The sequence below is a fragment of the Athene cunicularia genome (assembly GCF_003259725.1).
Source record: "Athene cunicularia isolate RWA chromosome 17 unlocalized genomic scaffold, athCun1 chr17_part1, whole genome shotgun sequence".
Classification (NCBI taxonomy): Eukaryota; Metazoa; Chordata; class Aves; order Strigiformes; family Strigidae; genus Athene; species Athene cunicularia.
This window is the reverse complement of record NW_020799122.1, coordinates 1,972,119-1,986,758: the sequence shown is the minus strand read 5'-3', so window position 1 is coordinate 1,986,758 and position 14,640 is coordinate 1,972,119. Positions and strand designations below refer to the sequence as shown.

Below are 14,640 nucleotides of genomic sequence, written 5' to 3'. Positions count from 1 at the left end.
GGGCATGCGGGGAGTGAGGAGGGGGAGCGGGGTGTGCACGGCCTTTTGGAGCCGCCTCGATGCCAGGCTCTCTCGGCAGGTCGACCTCGGGCACTTGTATGGGGACAACCTGGAACGGCAGCACCAGCTGCGACTCTTCAGAGACGGGAAGCTGAAATTCCAGGTACCGCCTGGCACAACCGAAACACACCTCAGCCCGGTGACCCAGGGCTGTTTGAAGCCCGTGTCCCTCTGGTAGCCCCCAGCCCTGATGTCCCGTGGGGCTGCTGGCTGGAGGTGCCATGCCAGAGGGACGAGCTTTGGGGTGTAGCTGTTCTGGCAGCAGCAGTCAGGGCTGTGTGAGGGGGGTGTTTCTGTCCGCTCACTGCTTGCAGGAGAGCAGCCGTGGTGCCCGCAGGGAGGCAGGTCCTGGCTGGGCAGGCTTTCACCGGCATCGTTTTCTCCCCTTCTCCCTTTCTGCCATCCCGTTTTTGTCTCCCAAGGAGGTGGATGGAGAGGTGTATCCCCCCATGGTCACTGCTGCTCCGGTTCACATGGTCTACCCGTCTGCCATCCCCAAAGAGAAGCAGCTGGCGATGGGGCAGGAGGTGTTTGGGCTGCTGCCGGGGCTCTGCATGTACGCCACGCTCTGGCTGCGTGAGCACAACCGCGTCTGCGACGTCCTGAAACGGGAGCACCCCACCTGGAGCGACGAGCAGCTCTTCCAGACGGCTCGGCTCATCCTCATCGGTGAGGGCCGGCGGCGCCACAGGGCTGGGGCACCGCGGAGCCCCGTGTCCCACCGCCCTGGGCAAGCCCCAAGGACTTGGGCGTTGGTCGGTCTGTGTCTGAGGGTGGTGGCCAGGCTGGCTGTAAGAGTTGGAGGAGTTTCTCTGGAAGCCTTCTGAGGATTACTGGCTTTGGGCCATAGAGCAAAAATTGGCTTTGATCCACCAAGAAAATTAATTTTGAATAATTTTGAATGATTTCAATGTTCGTTATAAATTTAATCTCATGAAAAACCTTTTTTTGACCAAAATCCAGAAAAAAGTCATGTCACCACATTATCTCTAAGAAGCATATCAAGGTCAGCTTTCCTCAGGAACCATTTCGGTTTTGGCAGACTGAGCTTTGCTGGCGAAAAAATAATTCACTGAAAACAAATTCCCAAGCAACTCAACAAGCCCTTAGTCAGAAAGGTCCCAGGTGGTGGATGGGTGCTGGGACGCGCTGCTGTAGCACATGGGTAACATCCCAGAGCTGGTGGCTCTGTCTGCTGCCAGCTGCCAGCTGCTTCTCTCACCTCCTGCCCAGGGGAGACCATTAAGATCGTCATTGAAGACTATGTCCAGCACCTCAGCGGGTACTACCTGAGCCTCAAGTTCGACCCCGAGCTGCTGTTTGGGACGCAGTTCCAGTACCGGAATCGCATCGCGGTGGAGTTCAACCAGCTCTATCACTGGCACGGGCTGATGCCCGACTCCTTCATCATCCAGGGGGAGGAGTACAGCTACGAGCAGTTCCTCTACAACACCTCCATGCTGATGGACTACGGCGTGGAGGCGCTGGTGGAATCCTTTTCCAAGCAGACTGCAGGCAGGGTAAGGTCCTGCTCTCTCAGGGCTGTGGGACCCCAGGGGGGACGCGGGTGGTACCGTGAAGGCAGTGGGTTGCACGTCACACATACATACATTCTACCGGACGGGCACACTGTGAGTCCTCCCCACAGGCACCGTAGCAAGGCTGGGCCTTGGCAGCCCCATTTATTTGTGCTCAGGACTCGGGTGATGCCAGGAGCCTGCTGTGAGCCGGGATCTCCGCCCAGGCTGGGCTGTGGAGCAGCCCGGGCATGGGAGCAGCTTGTCTGGTGCTGTTCTTTGCTGCCATCACATGGATGTTTCCTTCCCAGCGATTACATCTACATTTCTGACCCTCTTTGCTGGTGTAAAGCAGCAAGGCTGAGGTGCAGACCAGCTGCTCTTTGGGTGCTTGAGTTCTCCCCATGACCCCAAACTCCCATGCTCTCTCCCCTCCTCCCAGGCCAGTGGGTCACCGTCTGTCTGGGGCTTCTCCTGCACCATTCTCTGACCTGCCCTGGGAACAGAACTCTACAGCTGGTTTTTGGCACTGTCCAGTGATCCCCACTCTTGCTGCTGGGGTGACATGCTGGTCTCCACATCACCACGCCCAGGACATGGATGTTTTAGTGTGGTGGCTCCCCTGGAGCGGTTGCTGGTGCTGCCTTGTGCCTTACGTGTGCTCCTCCTTGTGTTCTTGCCCTCCAGATCGGTGGGGGACAAACCATCAACGCTAATGTCTTGGAAGTGGCCATTGGGGTCATCAAGGAATCCCGGCAGCTGAGGCTACAGCCGTTTAACGAGTATCGGAAGAGGTTTGGCATGAAGCCCTACAAGTCCTTTCAGGAGCTAACAGGTAGGGCTGCAGCGCTGCCGCAGGAGCTCTCAGGGCTTCACTGGGGCTGTGCAGATGCTCTGTGCCCGCAGGGGGGTTACAAGACCACGAGCTGCCCCCCTGCTGCTGGGCTGGCCCGGCAGAGCAGCCGCTCCTGCCCCTCCATGTCTGGTTGTGCCCCTCGCACCGGGGCAGCCAGGGCTGATGCCTTGGCTGCGGGGTCCTGCCTCCTGCGGGGCTGGATGAGGTCTGAAGGGCTGTGCCTGGGAGCTGGGCTCACTGCTGTCACACTCCCGTTACCCACAGCAAGGCCAGTCCTTGCCGGGGGCAATTCCCTTGCTAAACCACTCTTGACGTTCACTTGGTGCAGGAGAGGAAGAGAAGGCGGCAGAGCTGGAAGAGCTTTATGGAGACATTGATGCTCTGGAGTTTTATCCGGGTTTGCTGCTTGAGAAACCCCAACCCAATGGTATTTTTGGGGAAAGCATGGTGGAGATCGGAGCTCCGTTTTCGCTGAAAGGGCTTCTTGGAAACCCCATCTGCTCCCCAGAGTACTGGAAACCCAGTACGTTCGGTGGAGCAACCGGCTTTGAGATAGTTAAGACGGCGTCTCTCGAGAAGCTCGTGTGCCTCAATGTGAAGAAGTGCCCCTACGTGGCGTTTCGTGTGCCGGATGCCGCGGAAAACGGCAGCCCTCGAGGTGGTGGATCATCTACTGAGCTCTAGCACCAGGACAGCCTGCCCAGGTTAGAGACCGTCCTTGGCCAGGCGCCGGCTGAGCCGAGCTCCCGGCCTGGCGCTGAATATCCCGTTCCTTCCCACAGGGAGCAGCGGGACACAGAGACCTGCCCACCCCTGTGCCAACAGGAGCAGGACAGACGATGGTCCCATCCTGGGCATCCTGCACACCAGCCCTCAAGGAGAGGCTGGTACCAGCTCTGTGAAAAGCTCAAGTGCCTCAGAGGTGTGGCTGCCACCACTGCCCTCAGCAGACTCAGTTCTTTTGCTAATGAATACCTTGCACTAAGCCAGCTTTGGGGTTCCCCAGGGGACGCCCGTCTCCCCGGGATGCTCAGGATTCCCCTGTGCTTTGTCACTCTCTGTCCCCGCTGCTTTCCAGCACCAGGCCACCAGCAGCCCCTCTTCTGCAGGGCTTCCCTGCTCGGGCCAGAGGAGCACAGAGCCCAGGGAGCCCTCGCAGTCCGTCCACCCCAGCCTGTCCACAGCCAGGCACAGCCAAGACACGGCCAAGAAGAAGGAACCAAAGCAGCATTTCTGCAGGAGGAGACGCGGGGAGAAGCATCAGATCAGACCTCCCAGTCCTCCTGTGTCTCCCACCCGCTGGGTGGGACCCCGGCACCGCTGCCTGCCAATGCTGGGCTGCTCGGAGCAGGACGCTACCTCTGTGCAAACACAGCGGTGAAGTCTCTTCTATCCTACGATCATTACACTTCCCTGCATTAATAGCTCAGCAAACGGCATCCCCAAGGCACACAGAGCTTGTTTCTGCCCTCCTCCAGAAACGCACGCAGATGTCAGCCCTCGCTGACATGATGACATGGTAGCTGGCAGCCACTGTCAGTGGCCTTGATCCCCATCAGATCCCGGTTCACCTCCAGCAAAATGGACATTTAAAATAATAAATGATTTTAAAAACTCCTCTTATTTCCTCCAGCCAGTTTCCAAGCTGATTTTTTTATTCCTGATCAACCAAGTGTGTCATGATCCAAATTCCTCCTGGCACACAGACACCCCGTCCCACCGCTCCCACGCAGCACCGCGTGGTGCACAAGTGCTGAGCAGCAAGCCCAGAGGAGGACACGGTCCTTTCCCATCCCACAGTTCCCTTTCCCCAGCTTTCCCCTTTCCCTGCCCCTCTGGGTGGGAAACCAGCACGCAGTGGTGACGCTGTGCCAGGAACCAAATGACCCACACGTGCTGACAACTGGTTACGTGGCAGCGGTGGGGATCTCTCCCCCAGGATCAGCCCCACCAGCTCTACCTTGTGCTGTGACCCCCGCCCAAGAACCATGACCCTCGCTGTGCTTCCTCACTCAGAAAAAAAAAAAAAAAAAAAAATCCAAATGGCAGCAAATGGGGAGCAACACACTGTCCAAAGAGTGTCAGCGTGGCTCAAATCCCACTGGGATCCACGCGCCCTGTGTCTCCAGAATGTGTCCCCGACTGCCCTTGCCTTCACTGTCTGGCCGAAGGCACGAACTTGGCTCGTTTCAGTTAGACCACAAACATCCTGCTCTGTAGCTATCGAAGGCTGCCAGCGCTGTTTTGGCACCAGCCGATACGTGTACGAGAGCCCACCAGGCCATGGAGCTGCCTGGATGCTGTCACCGAGGAGGAACGTTTCAGCAGGAACGAGCTCAGCGGAGCCAGCACTGGCAAACCTGGCACCTCTCCCTGCTGTGCCAACTCCTACACGGCACAGGCCGGGGCAGCAAAGCATCTCCCTCCTGCACCTCACCCTTCTGCTCACGGGAAAAGCTGTGAAATTGTTTCTTTCCAGGACCAACACGTATAAGGCCAGGCAGAGCATCCAACATGCTACTGCCACCTCCTCCCCCGTGAGCCTGGGGACCCCCAGCCCAGCTCACAGAGCTCCCCCCAGCCCAGCGCTGCCGAGCCTTTGCATTTTGTTTGCTACTCTTTCAGCCATGGCAGTCTGCATTCACTCACATCCTCCCCTCAGCTTGTCCACCACAATGTGCAGCCACATCCAAGCTGGAAGTCAGTAGTTTGCATCTAAACGCTGTGTTTAGTCTGGTGCATCAACCAGCATCACCCGACCAAGGTAAGGGCTCCACGGGCCCCCCCTGCGAGCTCTGGGGACAGTGCAGGGGTGAGCGCTGCTGGATGTACCCTCTGTTTGAGCTCGTGGTAAACACAGCTCGCAGGACATCCTCCGATTTTTTAAACAAGCGCATCTGAGGAGCCCAGCTGCAGCTTGTCCATGCAGGGACGGACGTGGACGGGACAGAGCTGCCTGCGTTCGTGCGGCACGAGCAGCATCGAGAAAAACATGGGTCTGTGGTTGTGTGAGCTCTGCAGTGATGATTCACTGAGCAGGAGGTCACTGCTGACCAGAACAGACCCACCGAGGGACGTCAAGTGTCTGCAGTGCGTTTTCACACAAAGCGGTGCCTGCAGGAGAGGGAAGAGGTTGCAGCCAGGCTGCAGCTGCTCTGGGGTTTCCCTCTCTGGGCAGCCCGTACCCCTCCGGCCCTGCACCTGGTCAAGATCCATGATGGTAAGTTATCTAAACCCCATGGTGGCACAAATAAGGGCCCCAGGGCTGAGTGGAGAAGTAATCCTCCATCTGCGTAAGCCCCAGCAGGCCCCTCTGCAGCGTCACGCCAGCGATTGCACGGGAACGCTGCTTTGGATTTTTAGCAAAGGCATATTTTGAACATTTTAGGAAGATGAGGTAGATCAGAAGCCAGAACAAATCAGTATAAACTTTTCTAAATCTTGTGCCTTACTGCCTGGAACCCAGGTTGGCACCATGAGCCTTTAAGCTCATTCTGTGATTTCATTCCTCGCCAAGCAGCTGTCTGATTCCTTGTATATCCTGTGGCCAACTTCTGCTGTTTGTATTGGAACATCAGTAAATGTGAACAAACCCAGGTGATTTTACACACCCCTCTCCCAGTGGAAAATTACGCCCTCCTATAAAACCCGTTGTTTCTGGATGCCCTCTCTGCTGTAGGCTGCTTTTTTGAAAACAACACATTCCTGGGAAGCAACACAACCTACCTGACAAGTGTTTTTCAACTCCTATTTATAGCACTTCTTGAAGATTAAAATCAGACTCAGAGATGACAGACTGGGTACATGTTCCATCTTCATCTGAAGGGGGCAAACCAGACCAGGCTGCAGCCAAGGGGATGCACAGAACTGACCGACCAGAGAGCCACCACCTGTGGGAAGAGCCAGAGCCACCTGGGCCACGCCGGGATGTTTGTCCTGCGCTTGAGAAGTAGCAGATGGAAAATGGGATGAAAAAAGGACAGACAGCAGAGGCAGAGCACGTAACATCTCAGCAGGAGGAAGTCTTGTGTGTTAGGACTTAACCATGTGTTAACTTACAGCCATGTTTTAGTTATACAAATAGTATAAATGCCTTAAAACATTTAAAGGTGATCAATACCAACCTAATTTTCCAGGACCAGCTGCTCGCTTTCCAAGCTCTCTTGCCCTGTTGGAACTAACAGATTTAACAAAGTTTGGTTTTATTTATGTTTTTTAGTTGCTGGCAGAATTGCATCCGAAGAAGGTTAAAGTGTGATCCGTGCCCACACAGCTCTGCCGGTATGTGACAAGGTGACCCCAAGTCGCTCTGCACCAGGACTCTGGACTCCCTTGGCCTCTCACAAGCAATGTTTGTATCTCAGACCAACTGGTGCTAAAAAAAGCGGCAGAATTGCTGGTGAGAGAACGGGGAGACACCGAGGGACACGAACTCCCAGGCTGGTTACTTGCTTGGGCTCAGAGCCCCGTGCTGGCCCTGGCCGCTCCCTCCCGCCGTTGGTGCCCGGGGCCCCGCAGAGCCGCCTGCGGGCAGGCAGAACGCTCGCCAAGGCCAGGCAAGGTCCAGACACAAACATTTACAGATACGGTGTTGGTATGAGCTGTAGTTTTCATTTGTATTGAATCGATGGGGACAGACACAAATTAGTAATTAACCTATTCCAAATTAGTTTTATGTTGTCATATTGTTTAACACACATTAGGAATGCTGGGTTTTTTAGGGCACACCAGTTGGTCATTTTGGAAGGATTTTGCTTCAAGAATGGACAAAAGCACCAGCAGCAGTGCTCCACACCGCCAGCAGTGCCACCAGCCTCCTCTTCCTCCTCACACCGTGCTGCCTGCACTGAGAACCAGAAGCAGCATTATCCTACATCTTCTCTCTACCCCTTGTGCTTATTATATTCTTCCAGATCAATGATTAATTGCATTCAGACCTTTTTTCTTTTCCTTTTTGCTACTGGCACTGTAAACCATCCATCACACACCTGAGCGCTGGAGATTAATAACCAGGAGTCACCTTGCTGCAGGCCAGCTGACACAGAGCAGCAGGAGAGGTTTTGATCCTATTACAGTTTTGCTGCCATAGGGGCAAAAAAAAAAGAGCACTTTATAAAAATAAAAATTCAAAGCAACTTAAGCAGTCAGCTCTCCCCGACCCTCTCTCCAAGCCAGGTTTTATTATGATGCTAATATGCACCCTGTCTGCACGACAGACTTCACTGAATCTCATCCTGAATATAAATTACAGCTACTTTGATTTTTTTTTTTTCTTAAATGTGCTGATATCCATGCTCAATGATTTAATTTCATTTAAATTTCATGGGTTTTTTTCTGCAGTTCTGAGATGAAAAGAAATAATCTCTTACCACATTTTAAAATCTGGATTTCTGCCAGTTTCCTTAAAAGAGCTACAATTTGTGCCAATTCAGTAATTTTTAATTACAAATTATTTATTTTGCTGCTTATACTACTTTTTAAAATGCAGTTCAAATAGATAATTACAAATGCTTCTTTTTCTACCCTAAGATCTATTCTTATTAAGAACCTAGTGCTTACACAGAGACATTTGCCTTCCTTACTGGCGTTCCAAAGTGCCTTACAGAAAACTTGCAATTAAATTTAATCATTAAACACAGCATTACATTAGGTCATATATTTAGGTAGAGAGCCTTTCCTCGAAATTAAAAAATAACAAGCAAAACAAGCAATGTGTGAGAAAGCAAACATGTTGTAATATCAAATTGTGTAGCAAAGGATTAAATAATAACTAAGCACGGAGCGCATGCGTCCGATGTGCTGTTTGTGCTCGGGATGCTGTTTGGGCAGTTCAGCCCCACCACAATCTGCCCAGTAAAGCCTCCACCTCGCTGGGCATCAGCAGAGGTTTTTGCACTTGCACCTGCTGTAAATTGCCAACGGCTTCAAACGCTGCCCAGGCTCTCTCACAGCCACGCAGCACCAGGCTGTCTGGAGGCAGGGTGAACTTAGTAAACCTGGAAAATTACTTCCCCATACTATGATCTGATTTATGAAGGAAGTAGAGCACAAACAAAATAAATAAACACACCTTAATGAAACAGTAATCACTGACAAATGGCAACGGCATCGGTGCTGCAGGCGGGAAGCGCGATAGGCAGCCGCTGCGTGCAGTAGCAGTAACGTTGGGCTCAGCCAGTGCTGGCGTCTGTGTCCGAGCAGGAGTCACCCTGGGGTTGGGGAAGAGGAGAACTTTAAGATCAGTGTCACTGGGTAACAGAAAAAGCTGCAGGGATGCTTTTGAGGAGACCTTTAATTATTTCTTACAAAGGTCTCACCCCTACCCCGCAAGATTTTTTTTGTTAGCTAACTCCACTGATACATGATGTAAAAACGCTCCCAAAGAGCTGCTGTCACAGAAAAAACAGGACAGTGGTAACGTTTTTGATCCTGCTGACTACTCTGTGCAGAAACTGGATGCTGAGCTTCCGAGAATTGGCTGGGGACAAAGGGGCCAGCCAGCGAACACCTGTCCTGGTGACCGGGCCTCTCGGCTCCAGGCTGCTCTCCCACAGCACCATCCCGCCAGCTGTCAGGTCCAGGGGTTATTAATATTCAAAACACAGCTGATGGCCACCCAGCTGAGGCACAGAATGGGAAGGCAGACAGACAGGAACTTTAGCACTGATTTAGTCATCTTAAAGAGATGAAATTCTGAGGTTATTCAAGTCCTAATTCTACATTTTGCCAACAATTTCTCCTTGATGCAATTCAGCACCCATGTTGGAGCTCTTTATAACAGTCTTTCTCTTAAGAGGCAGAGATCATTTTCTGACGAAGTGACTACTACTCTAAGGGTGGGTATTTTAGAACCCAAGAATGTATTAAGAGCTGTAATCGAAAGATCTTCTCATTTAAGTCTCAGGCAAGGTTAAAGGAAAAAGAACTCTCTCGAGATGAAAAGTAATTTTCAGGATGAAGTCGGGAGCTGTTGTTATTTGTGAGAAAGGAACAAAAATTTGCTGCCAAGTGTTACAACAAGAAGGGGACCATGAAGAAGGGGACTGCAAACTGGGGAGCAGAAGAAGCGACCTTGCACTGTTAACTGGCAGCAGTTCAGCTCCAGGTTAATAAAGTCTTGAATGCTTAAAAACTTCTTTATTTGCAGTCTTAATTCTTGTTTTAGTGAGCAGTGGCCACACCTCAATCCAACTGGTATTTACATAACACTGTTTCAGGAAATCTGTAAAGAGACCAACCATACACAGCTGATCTGAGAACAAAATGTTTAAAAAAAAATCTAAGGGATGTGGAGAACAGAAATGACAATGTACAGTTCCCTAAACTTATTGAATTGTGTTAGGACTTCATGTTTAGAAAAATATATTTGAATTGCATAAAAGCAAGATTCTTTTAAGTGTGTACTTTATTGAATTAATTTAAGAAAATGTTAGGAATTCCTTATGTTAACAAATTTTTAATGAGCAAAAGTCAAAGTGCATGAAGGGGAAGAATACATACCCACACTACGGAAGAAAGAGAACAATCCCTAGCACAAGAACATCCCACAGTACAACTACACCTACTGGCCCTGGGTGCAAGTGCTTCAGTCTATCTCCAGGTCACTGTCTTCACTGTAACATGCAGACGGATTATGTATAGAAGTCAGGAGCACTAGGTCTTTTTCTGGAAGCAAACCACATTCCTGCAGAAAAGCCTCCAGGTCTACAGCAAAAAAATCTTCCCCGAGCTGGTCAGTGATGCGCACAAAATTGCCGATGAGCTCCCCTGCCTTATAGATGAGCAGAGCTGGCAGAGCGTTGTTAGTGAAGCGAGCGCTAGCACCGATGAGCGAGCTCTTTACTCTGCAAAATTTAACTGTGGGATACTCAGCAGCCAAGCAGATCATACAGCCGTTCAGGGATTCGGTGCCAGGGATATCATCTTCATAAATGTGGATCATGATCAGGGTGCTCTTATGCTCTTTATCAACCGTGTCCAAAAACGCTTCTCCACTGGTAATCTCAAAAACCTGTTTAAATTGCTGCCCGCTGTACAACTGCTGCCTCATCTCCTCCATTCGCTGCTTCCTGTATCGCTGTAAAAATTCCTCATCATCCTCATCATTGTGAATCATGTTATATTCTTGTAACGTCATCTAAAAAACACAGAGACACAAGGAAAAGAGAAAAAGATCTGCATCACTATATGGGCCACTTATATAATGAGAATTTCAATCAAGAGGATTAATGTGGGTCACTCATCTTTAATAACAGCAAAGTGCAACCCATGAAGGCTCAAGCACCCTCTGTATGATAATTAGAGACCATGTCCAGTGGGAACAGCAATTTCAGCCTTGGGTGTTCTAGTTTCCCCAAGCAGCACTAATAACACAAGTGGCTGCTCCAGGCTCTCACTTTAATTCAGGTTAATGGGGCCTGGGTGCTTTCACCGAGCTACGGGTGCTGATTTGGATACCGTGCCTGACCTGTCTAGCTCCTTTTTCACTAGCTTTTTCATTTAGTTTTTCAGTTAACATTTTGTGGCAACTAAATGCCCTGCACCTTGTCTGTAGAACTAAAGTTAACTGGGTTTTATGTATTTTGTATCTGTTCACTTGCTTTGTTAAACATACTGGCATCACTCAAGGTATAGGACAGTGTGGCCAACTTTCATCATCTGAAAGCAACACTGTCTGCTAATTAGTAACTTCTCCGACTAGAACTGCAAGAGCTAGTTACACAACCCAGCTGATTAAAAACCATTACTGCTCCCAACGCCTTCTATCTTTGGAGCTCAAAGTCAAAGTTAAATTCTCAACATCCACTTACTAACCATGGAATTAGTAAGGACTCCTGAACTCGTTTTAGGCATGGGAGGCAGCATCCATGGATTTACTGTACAACTCTTCGGATTAATCCCCTGAAGTTGACTTATTTCACGAACAGAGAAGGGAAATCTGGGAAAAGGGTTTGGACTTCTTCAGTACAGCAGCTAAATCGCTTATTTTTAACACTGGCAAATGCAATGCGCTTGGAATACCACTAAAATGCAAAATAATTACACTGGCAAATACAGTCACAATGCACCTCTCAGGCTGCTGCTGTGCTCCTATTACTAGGGAGAAACGATACATATCTGCTGCTAAAACAACGATTCCTATCTGCTTCATGCACACAAATGGTGAAACTGAAAATTTTAAAACATTTAACTGGCGTTTTAATTCCTTCATGCCATGCTACCTTTCCATTGATTTTCTCCTGCAGCTCTTTCTGCTTCTGCTTATCAGTCTCTTCGTCTAAGTGAGATCTACACGTCATAGATAACTTCTTAATGAGTCGTTCCATTTCTCGGCGCTGCTCCTGCCGCTGTTCAGTTTCCAGTTGTTTAAATCTTCGCCAGTCATTAATGACTCCTTTGGGACCTGAAATTAAATATGTAGGCATTTGGTATAAAAGCAAAATAAAATTAGACCTATCATTTAAAATTCAAGTAATAATTTATGTCAACAGAAAAACAGGGGCCCCGTCATGAGCTTTTTGTATACTCTGCAAAATGCTGAAATGAAACAAAAGAAGTGATTTTCCATTTACATGTCCTTGAGCTCGTATCTTTTTTGTCCGTAAGAAGACTAAAGCTTATTTAACTAGGCTACTCTCATAACTGTCCCAAAGATTATTCTGAAGATTAGTATCTGTGCTCTTGAAATAGAATCACCAGTCCTCCAGAACTCCCCTACTGTGAGCATGGCTTTTCATAAGAGCAAAAATAACGATGGGAAAGTATAATTAAGTTTGCCGATGCCCTCGTGCAGAAGTACATCCTGTGATGTACAACTGTGCAAATTCTTACAGACCAGACCTTGCTGCTGGGGCCCACTGGAGTTACTTTTGCAGGTGCTCCTAGGTATGCCAGTTTAGCACTCTAATTTTTCTGTTATTCCTTCAGGTGGAAGATGTGAACACACGCAGGAAGATTGTTCATCCTTCTTAGGGAGACTGTAAAACACAGGGTCAGTCTTTTTCATAAAAACATAAGAAACACCCTCTGGATCACATCAACGACCCGCACAGACTCTACCGTGTCTGTGCTGTGGCAGGAGAGACCGTGATTTTGGGAAAGCCTGGCCACTTTCTCTCTATTCCTCATGTACTCACTCAGCACCCTCCTGTTAACAGTTAACAACTGTGCAGCTTACAGGAAAGAAATTTATGCATTATCAACCAAATTTTACAGATCAGCTTTGTACGCAATGCCTAACTGCTTTAGATATATTGCCAGTCTCTCAGAGAAGTCAAACATTAAAGAATCAGCTGTTACAAATAAGGTTAGACTACAGCCAGGTAAAGTATGCATAAACCCTAAACACAGGACTTGCATTTTGAGAAATTAATTTTAGAAAAAACACATAAATCTTCCAATAAACAAAGTACTTGCAAAAACAACCAGTTTGCTATGACGATACCTGTGTTGACTGCACTGCCATCACTGCTGAGCTCTACTTCCCCAACGCCTTCAGGAATAGTGCCCTCCCCTTCTTTATCTTCTTTCTCACTGTCTTCATCCTCGCCCTCGCTGCTGCTGTAATAATACTGGAGCTTCTCACCAAGCAGTTTATCATCCAAAGTAGTCATTATGTTCTAAAAAATAAATTAATAAAATAGAAAATGTATCTCTTATTCAAACAGGCAGTGAGAGATACCACTTTAAATGCATAATGATAGTCCCTTCCTTCCTCAGAGCAGTTTTTTAGCCACGTAAGAACAGTTTACAGCCCACCACCAAACAGTCCACAGTGCACGCAGTCACGTGAGTTAATTCTTAGTTACAATTTCAAACTTGGTTAAGTTAAAAATCTTTAGAAACAGAACTGTTTGAGGCTCGTTAGAGCAGAAACACTTTATGTGTGTTCTCATTTATGGAGAATGAATTTTCTGACTGTGATTCAGGAGTCTTATCACCCTCACTCAGACAGCTCCAGGAGGTTGATTTCCCAGTTACTGAAATTTAAATTTACAGTATTATTTGTATTTTACCAATGATTGATTTGAGCTGAAAAACGATCAATATAATTAATAAAATCAGAATGTTCTGACCTTTACCCTTTTCCAGTCTTTCACAGAGACGCTTCTATCAAAACCTGGAAGAAGAAATTTCAGATTATATTAATTCAACTTGTTGAAGACAATCTGATAAAAATATTCAGAAATCCAGCACATTTAGATAACGTAACGCATGTGAGGAAAAAAGTTTAGACAAAATGTAACCATATGTATTGACCATAAAGAAGGTTACTCTCAAACACAATGTCCTTCCTGTGCATGGAGACAGAACATACAAATGGTTGGTGCAGTCAGTGCTCCAGTTTCAGGAACATCGCTTCCAGGCAAAGAAATAACATATCAAAAGAAAGATCTTCACATCCGTCAACTTTTCACCTGCTCACTGACCACACCGGTCATCTTCACAGAAGTCAACAGCATCCTGTTTATATGGACAACACTGAAATTGGATGCTGTCACACTGATAAAGCGATTACAACTATATTAAAAATCCTCACTTTTTCCGAATTACATTTTTTCAATCCAAAATACCTTCTGCTAAACAGAAGTTAACAACAGCAGAATCTGCCCTCTAAAGCGACTTGACGGCATCAGCATTTACAGACTTTGTGAGCCTCTCCCATCACAACAGCAAGATCAGATGTTTCAAAGCAATGGCAAACTGAACCACGGAGCACCTTAACTTTGGGGCTCTCTCACCACTGAGTCCTTCCACCAGAGTCCTCTGGAAGTGCCGCTGACTGGATCTCACCCTGACGGAGATGCAAAGTTATTATTCTTTCCTGGGTGAGGGGAAAGAGGTGTAGAAGGACGTGCCACTAAGGTCAGGTACGTGGCTGTGGACCTGTCATGCACTGATCTACATCTAAACGTCTAGAATTATTTTTTTTTTTTTTTAAAAAAAGGCAATTTCAATCAAAACAGTTGATTTGGGCTCACGCTTAATCCTGCAGCACTCGACAAGTCAACCCTATTAATGGGTATTTGACAAGGTCACCCCGAGCAACGCATGGATCAAGCAGGGCTTTTCGTTCTTCTGCCAACCGCTGGCAGGTTCCGCAAGAGTTAACGCCAGGAGCGGCAGATTATGGAGGAGCGGCCAGATGGCCCAGGATTACCGAGATGACCTCTCGGAGCGGGGCGGCCGGGGCGCCCCGAGCTCAGC

General features: G+C 48.6%; 2 protein-coding genes across 3 annotated transcripts in view; one reads left to right on the top strand and one right to left on the bottom strand.

Annotated features, from left to right (window-relative positions):
* Positions 1-4,074, top strand: part of PTGS1 (prostaglandin-endoperoxide synthase 1) — a 6,094-nt gene extending 2,020 nt beyond the window's left edge. The window contains exons 4-9 of the mRNA XM_026860617.1: positions 15-163; positions 483-729; positions 1,294-1,580; positions 2,265-2,412; positions 2,762-3,137; positions 3,216-4,074. Of these exons, the coding sequence (XP_026716418.1) occupies positions 15-163; positions 483-729; positions 1,294-1,580; positions 2,265-2,412; positions 2,762-3,117 (1,187 nt within the window). The 3' untranslated portion in view covers positions 3,118-3,137; positions 3,216-4,074. The remainder of the gene's footprint in view (positions 1-14; positions 164-482; positions 730-1,293; positions 1,581-2,264; positions 2,413-2,761; positions 3,138-3,215) is intronic.
* A 5,484-nt stretch (positions 4,075-9,558) lies between these two features.
* PDCL (phosducin like) lies at positions 9,559-14,533 on the bottom strand. 2 transcript variants are annotated; one of them, XM_026860553.1, is made up of 5 exons: positions 14,153-14,533; positions 13,509-13,552; positions 12,878-13,052; positions 11,655-11,836; positions 9,559-10,570 (listed from the first exon to the last, which is right to left on the bottom strand). In XM_026860553.1, exons 3-5 carry the CDS (start codon positions 13,044-13,046, stop codon positions 10,019-10,021), a joined length of 903 nt encoding a protein of 300 aa, XP_026716354.1. In that variant the 5' UTR covers positions 13,047-13,052; positions 13,509-13,552; positions 14,153-14,533; the 3' UTR covers positions 9,559-10,018. The 2 variants fall into 2 exon arrangements, with proteins under 2 accessions (XP_026716354.1, XP_026716355.1); XM_026860554.1 differs by lacking the exon at positions 14,153-14,533 and adding an exon at positions 14,007-14,061.
* Between the last annotated feature and the right edge of the window lie 107 nt (positions 14,534-14,640).